The following is a 12,083-nucleotide window of genomic DNA, read 5'->3' on the forward strand; positions in this document are numbered from 1 at the left end:
CGCTTCCGGTCACCGAGAGGGAGCGGCCAGAGCGGCGGCGGCGGCGCCATGGAGGAGGCGCAGCGGCGGGCCCTGCGGCGCGGGCGGGCCCGGCTGGTGGAGGCGCTGCAGGTGGCGCCGCTCTGGGACCCGCTGGAGGAGCGCGGCCTCTTCACCCGCACCATGGTCGAGGAGCTGCAGGTTGGGCCGGGGGCGGGCACCCACCGGGTCTCCCTCAGCCCCGGGGGTGGGCCCCGTGTCCTCTCAGCCCCGGTGACAGGCCTGGGGGGCGGCCCCTGTGGCCCCTCAGCCCCGGTGACAGGCCCAAGGGAGGCCCCCGTGTCCCCTCAGCCTGATGAGAGAGCTGGGGGGTGGCCCGTGTCCCCTCAGCCCTAGTAACAGGCCCAAAGGAGGGCCCCACGTACCCTCAGCCCCGGTGACAGGCTGAAGGGAGGGCCCTGTGTCCCCTCAGCCCCACGGGAGGCTCCCCCGCCTCCCCTCAGCCCTGGGGACAGGCCTGGGGAGTGGCCCCCATGTCCTCTCAGGCCCAGGGATGACCCCCATGCCCCCTCACCCCAGTGACAGGCCCAAGGGAGAGCCCCATGTCCTCTCAGCCCCGGTGACAGGCTCAAAGAAACAAACAGTGTCCTCTTCGTTCCAGTGACAGGCCTGGGGATGTCCCCTGTGTCCCCTCATCCTGGTGACAGGCCCAGGTGGAGGCCTCTGTGCCTCACTCAGGCCCACCGGCAGCCCCCTGTGTTCCCCTTAGCCTGGGGGGCGGGCCCAGGGGAGGGCCCCGTGTCCCCTCAGCCAGGGTGACAAGTGTAGGGGGTGGCCCCTGTATCCACTCACCCCAGTGACAGATACAAGGGACGGGCCTATGCCCCCTGAGCCCCAGTGACAGGCCCAAGGGAGAGCCTTGTGTTCCCTTCACCCCAGTGACAGGTGTAGGGAAGGCCTCTGTGTCCCCTTAGCCCGGTGACAGGTCTGGGGGGTGGCCCCCACCTCCTCTCAGGCCTAGGGGGTGGCCCCTGTGTCCTTTCGCCCCAGTGACAGGCCCAAGGGAGGGCCCTGTGTCCCCTCATTCTGGCTGACAGGTCTGGGGGGTGGCCCCTACCTCCTCTCAGGCCTAGGGGGTGGCCCCTGTGTCCTTTCGCCCCAGTGACAGTCCCAAGGGAGGGCCCTGTGTCCCCTCATTCTGGCTGACAGGCCTGGGGAGTGGCCCTTGTCTCTTCCTACCCCGATCCCTGCAGGTAAGAGGTATAAGACCATCTTCTTGTCCCCTGCCCCAGCTGGTGCCAGGCATAGGTGTTTCTCCTTGAGTCACCATCCCAACCTGGTGATAGGCTTAAGGGGCCCCCGTTTCCCCTCTCTGTTACTGGTGACAGGCTTGGGGGTGTCTTACCTTGTCCCGCACACCAGTGGCAGGCTGGGGGGTGTCTCTTCATCCCCAGGGGACAGGCTGGGGCTGCTCCCTTCTCCTTGTCCCCCTAAGTCCCTTGGTGGGCTGCAGCTGCCTGTCTCAGTGGCAGCAGCAGGGCTTTATGGTTGGAGGGTGCCCAGGGCTAGGGTTCAGGTGGCAGCTGGAGGTCTCTGTGACTGTGTCCGCCGGGTTTCGGTCTCGTTCGTCCCGTGTAGATGTGCCTTGTTGTGGATCCTCATGTTTCCCCTCTCTGGGCTGGAAGGGCTGGCCAGGCGGTGCACCTTGGCTCGGGGTGAATGTGCATTGTCCTGGGCTTTCCTCCTCTGCAGAGCGCCGGCAGCCGAGGAGACCAAGCCCGGCAGCTGGTCATCGACCTGGAGACTCGAGGGAAACAGGCTTTTCCTGTATTCCTCTCAATCCTGCGGGACACCGGGCAGGGTGACCTCGCAGACATGCTGATCAAGGAGTGTGAATGCCCACCAGTATCACCACAGCTGGTAGACCTGAGGCCTGTTGAGCTGGACTTACGTGGAGAAAAGCGTAATAAAAGTAAGTATTGAGGGTGCAGTTGTTTTCTGGGTAAACAGCAGCACAGGGGATGGCAGCTGGGACCCCCCTTGCTGTGGGTGATAGCCTGTGAAGTCCTGATTTTTATTATCCTGGACCACGGCTTGTAGAGGTGACTGTTCAGAGCTGTTGGGAGAATGTCGTGCTTTCTAGTAGCAGAAGCTTCTAAGCTCAGGATATTTGCTCATGAGGTTGGGAGCTTCCTTCTCTGTATTTTTGCATCCAATCTCCGCAGTACCTTGGTGAAAACATATTTTGCTATGTCCTCACCGTCTCATGCTCTGCTGAATCTGTGTGCAGATCCAGCTTGTGTGCTTGTATGGAGAAACTGTAGTCTGTCAAACACTGAAAAGGGGAAAACAGACGCAATGTCACATCACGTCCTTGCAGCAGGGTCCCTGCGACAGGTGGCTTTTGGTTCAGGTCCTTCTGGGGATCCCAGATGGGTTACTTGTAGCATGAAATCAGGAGGAGGAGAAGGTGAGACCCGTTTGTCCTGTATCATTACAGATGTGAACTTCCCTGAACGTTTGTCCATCCCGGTCCAAGCTGAGAGTGAAAGACCTCAGATGCCTCCGGTGCCAGCCCGGGGTAAGCCATGTCCCAGGCTCTTCCAGAGGGTCAGCATGCCAAACACTCGTTTCCAGTGTGTGGTGGGGTGGGAAGGGGGAATTTTTTGGTGTCGCTGACACGTCACATGGGACAGGGCGGGATTGGTGTTAATTCCAGGAGGAAGGGGTATAACGTCTCATTGTGGAGCGTGGAAAGCTAAATACCTGTCTGTGTTGTGTGTTGTAGGTTCGGCCGTTGGCAAGAGGAACCGCGATCTGGTTAGTATTTGGTTAGGCCCAAAGTGTTCCCTAATAAGCAAAAGCTCTGTGCCTTGTGGGTGGCTACCAGAAAATAGCCCTGGGACAGTTGGTTCTTGCTTTGTGTTATCTGAGCCATCGCTCCGAGGCTGACACTGCTGTAACAGGGCCAGTCGGCTCAGAGCAGGTCAATCGTTAACCAGCTCCTCCTTAAGATTCCTGCAGCTGTAACGCAAATGACATAACACAGAGTTAAAGCTTGTGCTTAAACAGTTCCCAGCGAGGCAACTGGTAATTTCCGAAAGCATCAAGTCGTGTGTTGTCTGGGAAGTGATGTTTAGACTTTGTAATTGTAGTGTTGAGAAATAGAAGGCAGGAAAACAATAATGAAGTCGCGCAGCATGCTTTGGCACATTGGGAGACGCGCAGGGAAGCGAGTGTTGTGAATACGTCTGGAGTTGCCTTCCGACAGCCTGCAGTCTGTGGGTGAATAGTGAGGAGGGAATAGTTTGGCTGTGCACGTGCGAGGCTTGTGGATGTATCGGTGCAGGTTTTTGGGTAGCCCTCATAAAATTCCTGCATTGCTGTCATCAGTGGTAAAGCTGAGTCTCCAGGAGATTTCTCTCTTGGCTCCTTACGTGGCTTCTCATGGTGAGAATTCATGGAAACTTCAGCTTACCATCGGAGATGTTGCAGGGAAAGAAGCAGCCCGTTTTCCACCAAGGTGGTCCCCAGCTTGGCAGGTTGTTTTGTGTTCCCCGGCTGCTGGTAACGATGTGCATGTGGAGAACGGTTGCTGTTGTGCATCCCTAGTCCCGGAGAAATGAAAAAGCTGTGAAATGAGCTGCTTTAAGGAATTGTTGGTGTTGTGTCCCACTGGATTAGCTGGTGAGCGCTCTGAATAAGAGAGCGTTTAATTGCAACTTGTGCTTGCCAGGTTTACGAGCTGAAAGCGGACCCGTGCGGACATTGCCTGATCCTCAACAATGTCGAGTTCAGTGGAGACACGAATCTGTCGACTCGAGACGGCTCCAACGTGGACTGCAAGAAGCTGGAGAAGCGCTTCAAGTCCTTGCACTTTGACGTCCTGATTCGGCATGATCTCAAAGCTCAGGTGAGGCCAGTCACATCCAGCTCATGTGAGGGACAAGAGGGGAGCTCCTGGAAGCGATGGGAGTGTGTTACGGGACGTATCCCTGTGTTGGCAACATGCCGAAAGCCCCACCCTGCGCTGCACAGAGAAATAATCAACCGCTCACGTCCTCTTACTTTATTGTCATGCTGTGACTGCAGAAGGAGAAAGGACCTTGCGCGTTTTCACCCTTCTGCCTGAAGTTTGATTCCTGGTTGTGATTTGTGGGGAAATTGGTGAGGCTGCATTTCTGCGCTAGCTCTGATGGCCTCTGCGTCGTGTGTGGCCGGGGGTGGGATTTTCCTGTCTGTACAGTCCCTGAAGCGGTGCAGGAAGCTCAATCGTCTGGAGCGGCTGCTGAAAGTAACCCAAAGTTCTCTGCTTGCCCACCAGCCCCTAATCAGATGCAGTGCATTTTAGTGGCTAAACGGCGTGGAAGTGTGTTTTGTATTATGTTGCTGTGTTGTAAAGAATGCAGCGAGGAGAGAAATGTGTGTAATTAAATCAACCCATGTTAAATAAGGGCAGAACTGCAGAAATACTCACTGTCTGCCAATGGGTTTTGCTGCCTGTATGCGGGGTGTGTGTTACCCCGTGGCAGAGAGATTGACCGGATCCTTCTGAGCAGCACAGCCGTGATAGACGGATAAGAGCAGGGCCCAGCAGTACTCTGCGGCTGAGGTATGACTTGAAAAGCTCTTACTGTGGTGTTTTCTCTGTAGGAAATGGTTTCAGAGCTGCAGAAGCTGGCGCAGCGCGACCACAGAGCCTTGGACTGCTGCATCGTGGTCATCCTTTCCCATGGGTGTCAGGTGGGTTCGTCACGCCTCTCCTTTTGCTCCTTAGGCAGGTTCCCCACGTGGGAAGGGGTTAATTCCCTGCGCTGCGGTCTCACACACAGGGTGGGAGGGAAGTGGTCTGTCCTGACCGATCTGGTGTCGAGGTACGTTGCGAAGAGTTACACTCTTGTATCTGGGTTAAAGAAAATGGCAGCTTCTCCAGTGGAGTATGATCTGGTGTTGCCTGTGGACAAGTGTTCTCCGTTTTGGAAGTTGGGGTGTATAATTCGGAACTGAATGATGGGCAGAGAGCGCAGGGAGGTAGCACTAACCCTCTTACTACGGTCGTTTAGTCCTTCCTGTTTCTCCGGCTCTGCTGGGGGAGATGCTATTAGTAGTAAAGGCTCTATCGCAAGTCAGAGGCCTTGAAGGATAAGGACCGAGCAGTTGTTAGGAAAACGGTGTGTTACATGCCTGTTGTCCCAGAGGATGAAGAACTCTGGCTGGAGGAGGCGGGATAGGAGTTGGATAACAGGAGGAGTTGGATTTCTGGGGTTTAGCATTTTTTCAAATGTCTCCTGAGCGTCCCCTCGGGCATCCCTTCACCCTGACGTGGTGCACGCATTTGCACAAACGTGAAGAAATGAGATTTGTTCGGGTAACTTCAGGCTACAAAGCACCCGATCAGAAATGGGCTCCCTCGGAACCGGCCTCCTTCCGCATTACTAGCTCCCGGATTTTCCTCTTGCAGATGAGCCATAATCAGTTTCCCGGAGGCGTTTACGGAACGGATGGAAAACCCATTCCAATAGAAAAGATTGTGAACTATTTCAATGGGTCCAATTGCCCGAGTTTGAGAGGAAAACCCAAACTCTTCTTCATCCAGGCCTGTGGTGGAGGTGAATCTTTGTTTTAGCTCCCAAAGGGAGTCAGCTGTTGGGCGTAAGCAGGCTTCGGAGATTTAGGCTTTGACGACTTGTTCCTTTTTTGTGTGTTGCCTGTTTCTCTGGCTGTCTTCTCTTACTCTCGGCCCCACTTTCTTACTGCTAGCATGGGTTGAGCGTAAGAACTTGGGCGTGAGCCTCTCGTAGGAGGGCAGTACAGTTTCGTGTGTGCTGGAACAGGTTTTCCGCCCAGTAGGGATGCGGGACGGAAGGAGGGGAGTAACTGCGGCACCCGGCCAGGCAGTGCCCACTGACTGGCCGCTCCAGGTCTTCAGCCGCGAGTTTGGTGGGGAAGCACAGACCGAGGGCTTTCGCGTGAATCGCCTGAGGGCTCCGACTCAACCAGCGCAGCCCAGGGGCCAAAAAGCTTTGTTTTCTTGGAGGGCCTTTATTCTTTTTTATTTTGTTTTTTCATCTTTTCTTAATGGAGGATGTACAATCATTGAGTGCTTGGGTAAGATGAACACCAGGGATTGTCTTGTTGCCGCTTTTTGCAGAACAAAGAGATCGAGGCTTTCCAGTGGATAGCGATTCACCCGGCAACGAAGCCCCTGGAGGTTCTTTGGAGTCGGATGCAACTCCTTTTCGGACTCTGTCGGGTGGCACGGACGAGCCGGATGCCGTAGCCAGTTTGCCCACGCCCAGCGACATCCTGGTCTCCTACTCCACTTTTCCAGGTGAGAGAGCCTGCACAAATCCTTTGCTTGGTACAGGGAAAGTAGCAAAAGAGGTCGGAGCTTCATGGCCAAAGTCAGGAGCAGTTAGGGATGAGTGGCTCCTCCGCTGGGGATGGCAACCAGGGAGCGGCAGTAAGTCGTTGAGATGAGAACGGAAGACTGGCTTTAGCAATAATGTTCTCTTTCGTTCTCTGAAGGTTTTGTCTCCTGGAGGGATGCCTCGAGAGGCTCGTGGTACGTGGAAACGCTGGACAACGTGCTGGAGCAACACGCCCGTTCGGAAGACCTGCTCAACATGTTAACGCTGGTAAATGTCTTTTATTCCTGCTTTTTGTAGTCACGACGAAGGAAATAGTCAGAGCTGCAGTCACGGCACTTCTTCAGCAGACGGTGGCACGGCAGCTATTGATTTCAAGGGAGTACTGTGGGACCCTCGCTCTGCCGGTTGGCATTCAGTGCAAGGGAAGGACCTTGGGGAAATGACAGACGTGTCTGGAACAAAATGAGTGGAAAGGGAATGCGCTTTTAAGTAAACACCCAAAGGGAAAGAGGGAGTTTGGGGCTCACGGTGAGAAGCACCTGCGGGAGGCAGCGGGGTGCACTGCTGCAGCCGGGGTTACTTTTAAAGGCCGTTTTCCCACAAGTCCCATGTGTTTTTGCTGTCAAAAACATCTCGTTTTAGGAGACCTGCTTACTGTCCCCTCCCACGGTCCCATTCCCCGTCCTTGTCACCGTGCTTCTCGTGAGAGATCACGCCCTCGACACATCCGGCTCCTCAACTGCTCTCCCTCTGTTCCCAGGTGGCAAACGCCGTCTCTGGCAAGGGGAGGTACAAGCAGATCCCAGGATATTTCAACTTTCTCCGTAAAAAATTCTTCTTCATGTGCAAATGACGTGTGGGCTCCAAGGTCCCTGCCAAGTGGGAGAGTGATTCCTCTGCGGCCGGATGAAATCTGTGCCCCCTGTGGCTCGGCATCAATGCTCCCAGTGGCCTTTGTCTGTCTGTCGAGATGTTTGTCTTGAGAAACGTAACCTGTGAATGCTGTCCTTGCTGGGAAATAGAGAAATGATGGAGCCTGGCGCTGTGCTGATGGAAAATGTTAGGGACGGGGCAGGAATGGGTGAAGGAAGCCCCTTTGCCGGGGCACGTGCGGAGGGGAGTGGCTGTAGCTCGCTGCAATGCGGCTGCGCTGCGCCTCCGAGTATTTTTGTATGATGATTGCGATGTTTGTGTCCTTTCTGCTTGGACAACCCATTGATGGAATCAAGGTCTGGCGCTTCAGTGGAATGGAATGATTTTTGCAATTGATACTTCTCATTTTCAATAAAACGCAATGAAAAAGGAAAAAAAAAATCGTTTGCGTTGTATTTCGTTGTCTGTTGATTTCAGTATCTCCCGAAGGTTTCTCTGGAATGGGAAGAGCCAGAAAAGCCTTGCTCATGTGAATTTTTAGCCTCCTGCTGTTACTGATGGCATTTCTAATGCGGCCGTGCCAGCATCCGGAGAAGGATGTTGAGGAGTTGATCGATGATTGAGGAGTCGATCGGATGCCAATCAGGAGTTACCGCAGGAAACTGAGGTGGATTTTTTCAGATATCAGAGCTGAGTTAAAGCGCTCGCCCTGACAAGCTACTGCAGTGACGGTTCTGGGTCACAAACCCTGGATGTATGTGGGAATTTGGGGAGAAACCATCCTCGGAGACGGAGGAGCTGCCCTGCTGGGTGGGATGCTTGGGATCCTGGGCATCTCCAATCTGCATTTGCAGTCACTCGGTATTTCCATGCTCCTTTTTTTGGGAGCATTTCAGGTGCTTTGAGGCAGTTCAGCGCCGCTGGCAGAGTGATTCTCAGCCCAGGGTTTGGGTTTAGCTGTTTTTCAAAGGGTGCTGGGCCTTGAGCAATGGCGATTGAGATGGAAACTTAAAAGATGTAATTAAAAATCGGGGGAGAGAGTGAGAGAAGGGGCAGGTTCCCCCAGAGGCTGTTAACTCTCTCTTTCAGTTGCTTCCAGTCCCTGCTGCTGGGGGAACACTGTCCCCATGGCTGTCCCCCACGCGTCTGTGGAAAGAAAAGCATCGGGAAGGAAAAGCCTCTCTGTTACTTGATGAGCACGAGGTCCCTCTAGTGATGCTTTATCATGCAGCCTTGAAGCAAGCTCTGTTTTGCCCCAGAAATCAGGATCAGGGACGAGTGGGACCTTCCCCAGCCGGTGTAGGGGTCGGGGATGCGTGGTCCCCCCCAGCTGTGGAATGGGGGAGCTCAGGAGCGGGGAGCACAGGGACGGCTGGCGGCAGGGAGGAGGGCAGGGAGGGAACTGCCCGTCCCCAGGTGGGGGAAATCGGGAAGGGGCTCAGGTTGGGCCAGGTAGGGTGGTGCTGGGGGCTGAAAGGGCAGGGGCAGGGCGAGCAGGGCAGGTCTGTGAGGGTCTGGGCAGGTTCTGGGCTTTGCTCAAGACTTGCAGGTGCTGGATTTGCCAGCGGTGATGGAGCGGGAGCGGCACATCCATCTCGGCGATGCTGGAGAGCCCAGCTGGGAGCCACCACTGCCATCACCTGCGCCGCTGGGGTAAGTGGAGCTCCGTTTTTAGGTTCAACTCGATTGCAGCATCCTGTCAGAGATCTGCCCCGCGCTGACATCCTGCGATGGAAGGAGGAGTGAGCTGGGAAGAAAATATGTGAATTTTGAGTTTCATTTAAAAAGGAAAAAAGCAAGGTGTAGGGAAACAGGCTGTTAAGACGGCACGGCGGAAATGCAGCGGAGAGGAACAGAGGAAGATGGAAACCAAACAGATGTTAGGTGCCATCGGTCTCCATCCCCTCCTTGTCCCCGGAGACAGAGCGATGCTTGGCCAGTGGCGGAGCATCCCCAAGGTCCTGCAGCCCGTCAATACAGGTGAGAGCGGTGTGTGACGCGTATGCCATCCCTGTCCCCGTGGTGGCCCTGAGCTCTCTGTCCCGGCTTCAGGGCTGGCGGTGCCCCACGTTGGCAGCGGGACGCTGGGAGCAGCCCGGGGTCGGGGCTGGCGTGGGACGGGCGATGCCTTTCCCGGGGGGCTCAGCACGGGGTGGCCATGGGTCCCTGCCGGTGGGGGCCCACCTTGGGTGCCTGTCCTTGGTGCCGTGAGGAGCGGGGCCCCGGACGATGCCCCGGCCACAGCATCGGCTCGAATACTGGTGGCACCCACCGAACCCGGGAAAGCCTGGGGGTGGCCATGGGGTATGTGCCTGTGGGGGGGCGTGTGTGACTTTCTGGGGGGCTTTGCTTTGCCTTGAGTTGTTATTTTAGCTTGTTGTGTTTATGGTTTGGAGCTGCAGTCGTTGGTTTTGGTTTTTTTCCCTTTGGTTTTGGCTTTCCTGGGGGCGGGGGGCGCCCCAGGCCGGTGGTGGGGGCCCTGTGCCCGAGCGGGGCTGGGGGCGAGCGCGCGGGGAGGTACGGCCACTTCTGTTGGAGTGAGGTGGGGCAGCCCCGAGCCCCCTGGGGCCGGGGAGTGGTTGCCCTGGGCCGTTGTCTGGGGTGGAGGGTGGGGGGGGTCCCAGCCAGAGCCGGGATGTGGCTGTGACGGCCCTGCCTGTGCTCAGGGGGTCGAGAGAGCTCAGTGCCACCATGGTCCCCTTCCCCGTGTCCCCTGGCTATGGGTTGCTGGTGCTCCCTGGTCTGTCCTGGGCCCTCGTGCACAGAGCACCCGGGTGTCTGGGTGATCCCGGGGCTGATCCTGTCTTCCCTGGACCCGTTTTTCTCTCGGGAATGGTGACCCTGCACTTTTTTCCCTTGTTTTTTTTCCAGTTGTACCACCATGGGGTTGGTGGGACTGGAGTGTCCCCTGGGTGCCCGCCTGGGGTGGGGGGCCAGGGAGTTGTTCGAGAGCTCCAGTGCCACCATGGTGCCTGTCCCCCGGGGTGTCCCTGTCCCATCCCAGTCCCTTGTCCACGGGGCACCCGGGTGTCTGGGTGCTGTGGTGTTGGGGTGCCCACGTCCCTCCTGGGGCTTCCCATGCTGGTGCTGATCCCAACTCCCATAGTCCCGATTTTCCTTTGGGACCCTGCACATTTGTCCCCTGGGTGGTCCTCCCCCGTGGGACTGGGCTCTGCCGGGGCTGGGGGATGTTTTTGGGGATGGGCTGTGGCCAGAGCTGACTCTCTGCCTTTTTTTCTCTTTCCTTTCCCTGCGGCCACTAAATCCCCCCCCCCGGAGATGTCCCCGTCCCCTGCTCACGCTGCTTCTCCCCTCTGGCGGTGCCGGCTGTGCCTGAGGAGAGCCCTGGATGTGGAGCGGCCTCATCGGCTGTGGCTGCTGTGGTGGGCTTGTGTTTGCCCCCAACCTTCTCCTGTCAGCCCTGGGGTGTCTGGTGAGGGTCGGGGGTTTGTCCCTGCCTCCTGGGGTGTCCCCAAGCTCTGATTCCCTGGGGAGGGTCCCCAGCGGGCCGAGGGCCGGGGGCTCGTCCTCAGGGCCAGGGCGTGGTGGCCGGTGGTGGCCAGCACTCTGTTTGGTAGCGGCAGGTCTGGCTGTGGCCATAAGGGCTTTTGGCCCTTGCTTTTCCCAAGTTCTTCCCTTCCCTGTCCTCCCCCCGCCCCGGGCATTTCCTCTGGTTGGGGTCGCGTTAAAGAAAAAGAAGAGAAAAGGGGGTGAAACTGAGCTGTGTGACCCCAGGGGTGCTGGTGTGCTCTGGGTAGTTTTCCCTCATATCCCCCCCCAACTTCCCCCCCTTTCCCCTCTGTCCATGGCTTTGGGCTGTTGGGACTCAGCCGAGGAGGCACAGGGTACCCCGGGGCTGGCTTTGGGGGCCAGGGGGTGATTTAAGGGGCTGGTGGGGGGCTGGGTTGGGGGGGGTGGTGGGGGGCTGGTGGGTGCATGGGGGCTACAGATACCCTGGAGCAGTGACTCACAGCCCGTTCCCTTCTCTTCTGTTGGTGGCCAAGCGTTGTCCTGTCCCGGAGCATCATCTGGTCCAGGAGCTTCGTCCCATCCCTTTCCCAGCGTGGCCGGCCCTCGTCTGGTGAGTGTCGGCCTGGGGGGGTTGTCCCTGGTTCCTGGGGTGTCCCTGAGCTCCCGTTCCCTGGGGAGGGTCCCTGGGGTGGGGTGGGGGGCAGTCCCTAATGGGGAGCGGGTCCCCGGTCCCTCCTCTGCTCTCCGCCACTTCCAGCGCCGGCCGTGCCTGGGCACAGCCCATGTGTGTTTTTGGAGGGGTGGGGGGATGAGTGTGGGCTGTGCCTGGGCTTTGCCGGGGGGGGAGGTCTGTTTTCTCTCAGGTTGTTGTTTTAATTTGTCATCTTTATGGTTTGGCGCTGCGGCCCTTTTATTTCGGTTGCTTATTTTGGGGCTCTTCTGGGCACGGCAGGCGCTGGTGGCCAAGGGACGGGGCCGAGGTGGGGGCGGGGGGGGCAGCTCGTCCCCGTGGCTGGGTGCCGTGGCGGGTCTTGGCCAGCCCTGTGTGTGTGCCAGGGCCAGGTCCGGCGGTGGCCACAGCATCCCTGAATGAGCCAAGGTGGGGACGAGAGCTCAGTGCCCCCCACCACGGGGGCTGCCCCTTCAGTGCCCCCCACCGGGGGGCTGCCCCTTTGCCCCCGTGTCCTGGGTCTGGTCCCATCCCCTCCATGTGCCTTCCTCCCTGCCTTCATAATGTTGTTCCCCTCTTTGTCTCCCTGCTGCCTTCCTCCTTCCCTCTCCCTCCCCTTTTTCCTTTCCTTTTCCTTATGTGTTGTCTTGTTTTCGGCCTTTTCCCGGCTTTTCTTTGCCTCCCCCTTCCCGCTTTTTTTCTCATCCTCGCCCCTGCCT

At 57.5% G+C, this 12,083-nt stretch overlaps 1 protein-coding gene across 1 annotated transcript; it reads left to right on the top strand.

Annotated features, from left to right (window-relative positions):
- The first annotated feature begins 13 nt into the window (after window positions 1–13).
- On the top strand, window positions 14–7,654 carry CASP9 (caspase 9). The gene is made up of 10 exons (XM_074560501.1): window positions 14–180; window positions 1,732–1,951; window positions 2,480–2,560; window positions 2,768–2,799; window positions 3,716–3,892; window positions 4,633–4,722; window positions 5,441–5,588; window positions 6,131–6,310; window positions 6,508–6,617; window positions 7,111–7,654. Exons 1-10 carry the CDS (start codon window positions 49–51, stop codon window positions 7,201–7,203), a joined length of 1,263 nt encoding a protein of 420 aa, XP_074416602.1. The 5' UTR covers window positions 14–48; the 3' UTR covers window positions 7,204–7,654.
- The last annotated feature ends 4,429 nt before the right edge of the window (window positions 7,655–12,083 follow it).

Source organism: Larus michahellis, chromosome 16, assembly GCF_964199755.1.
Source record: "Larus michahellis chromosome 16, bLarMic1.1, whole genome shotgun sequence".
NCBI classification, from domain to species: domain Eukaryota; kingdom Metazoa; phylum Chordata; class Aves; order Charadriiformes; family Laridae; genus Larus; species Larus michahellis.

Bases quoted from the DNA above. Each gene is read 5' to 3' on its own strand.
- CASP9 (XM_074560501.1), top strand. From the start codon at position 49: ATGGAGGAGGCGCAGCGGCGGGCCCTGCGGCGCGGGCGGGCCCGGCTG. The intron at 1,952-2,479 runs GTAAGTATTGAG...GTATCATTACAG, and splicing joins TGGAGAAAAGCGTAATAAAA to ATGTGAACTTCCCTGAACGT. The intron at 2,800-3,715 runs GTTAGTATTTGG...TGTGCTTGCCAG, and splicing joins GCAAGAGGAACCGCGATCTG to GTTTACGAGCTGAAAGCGGA.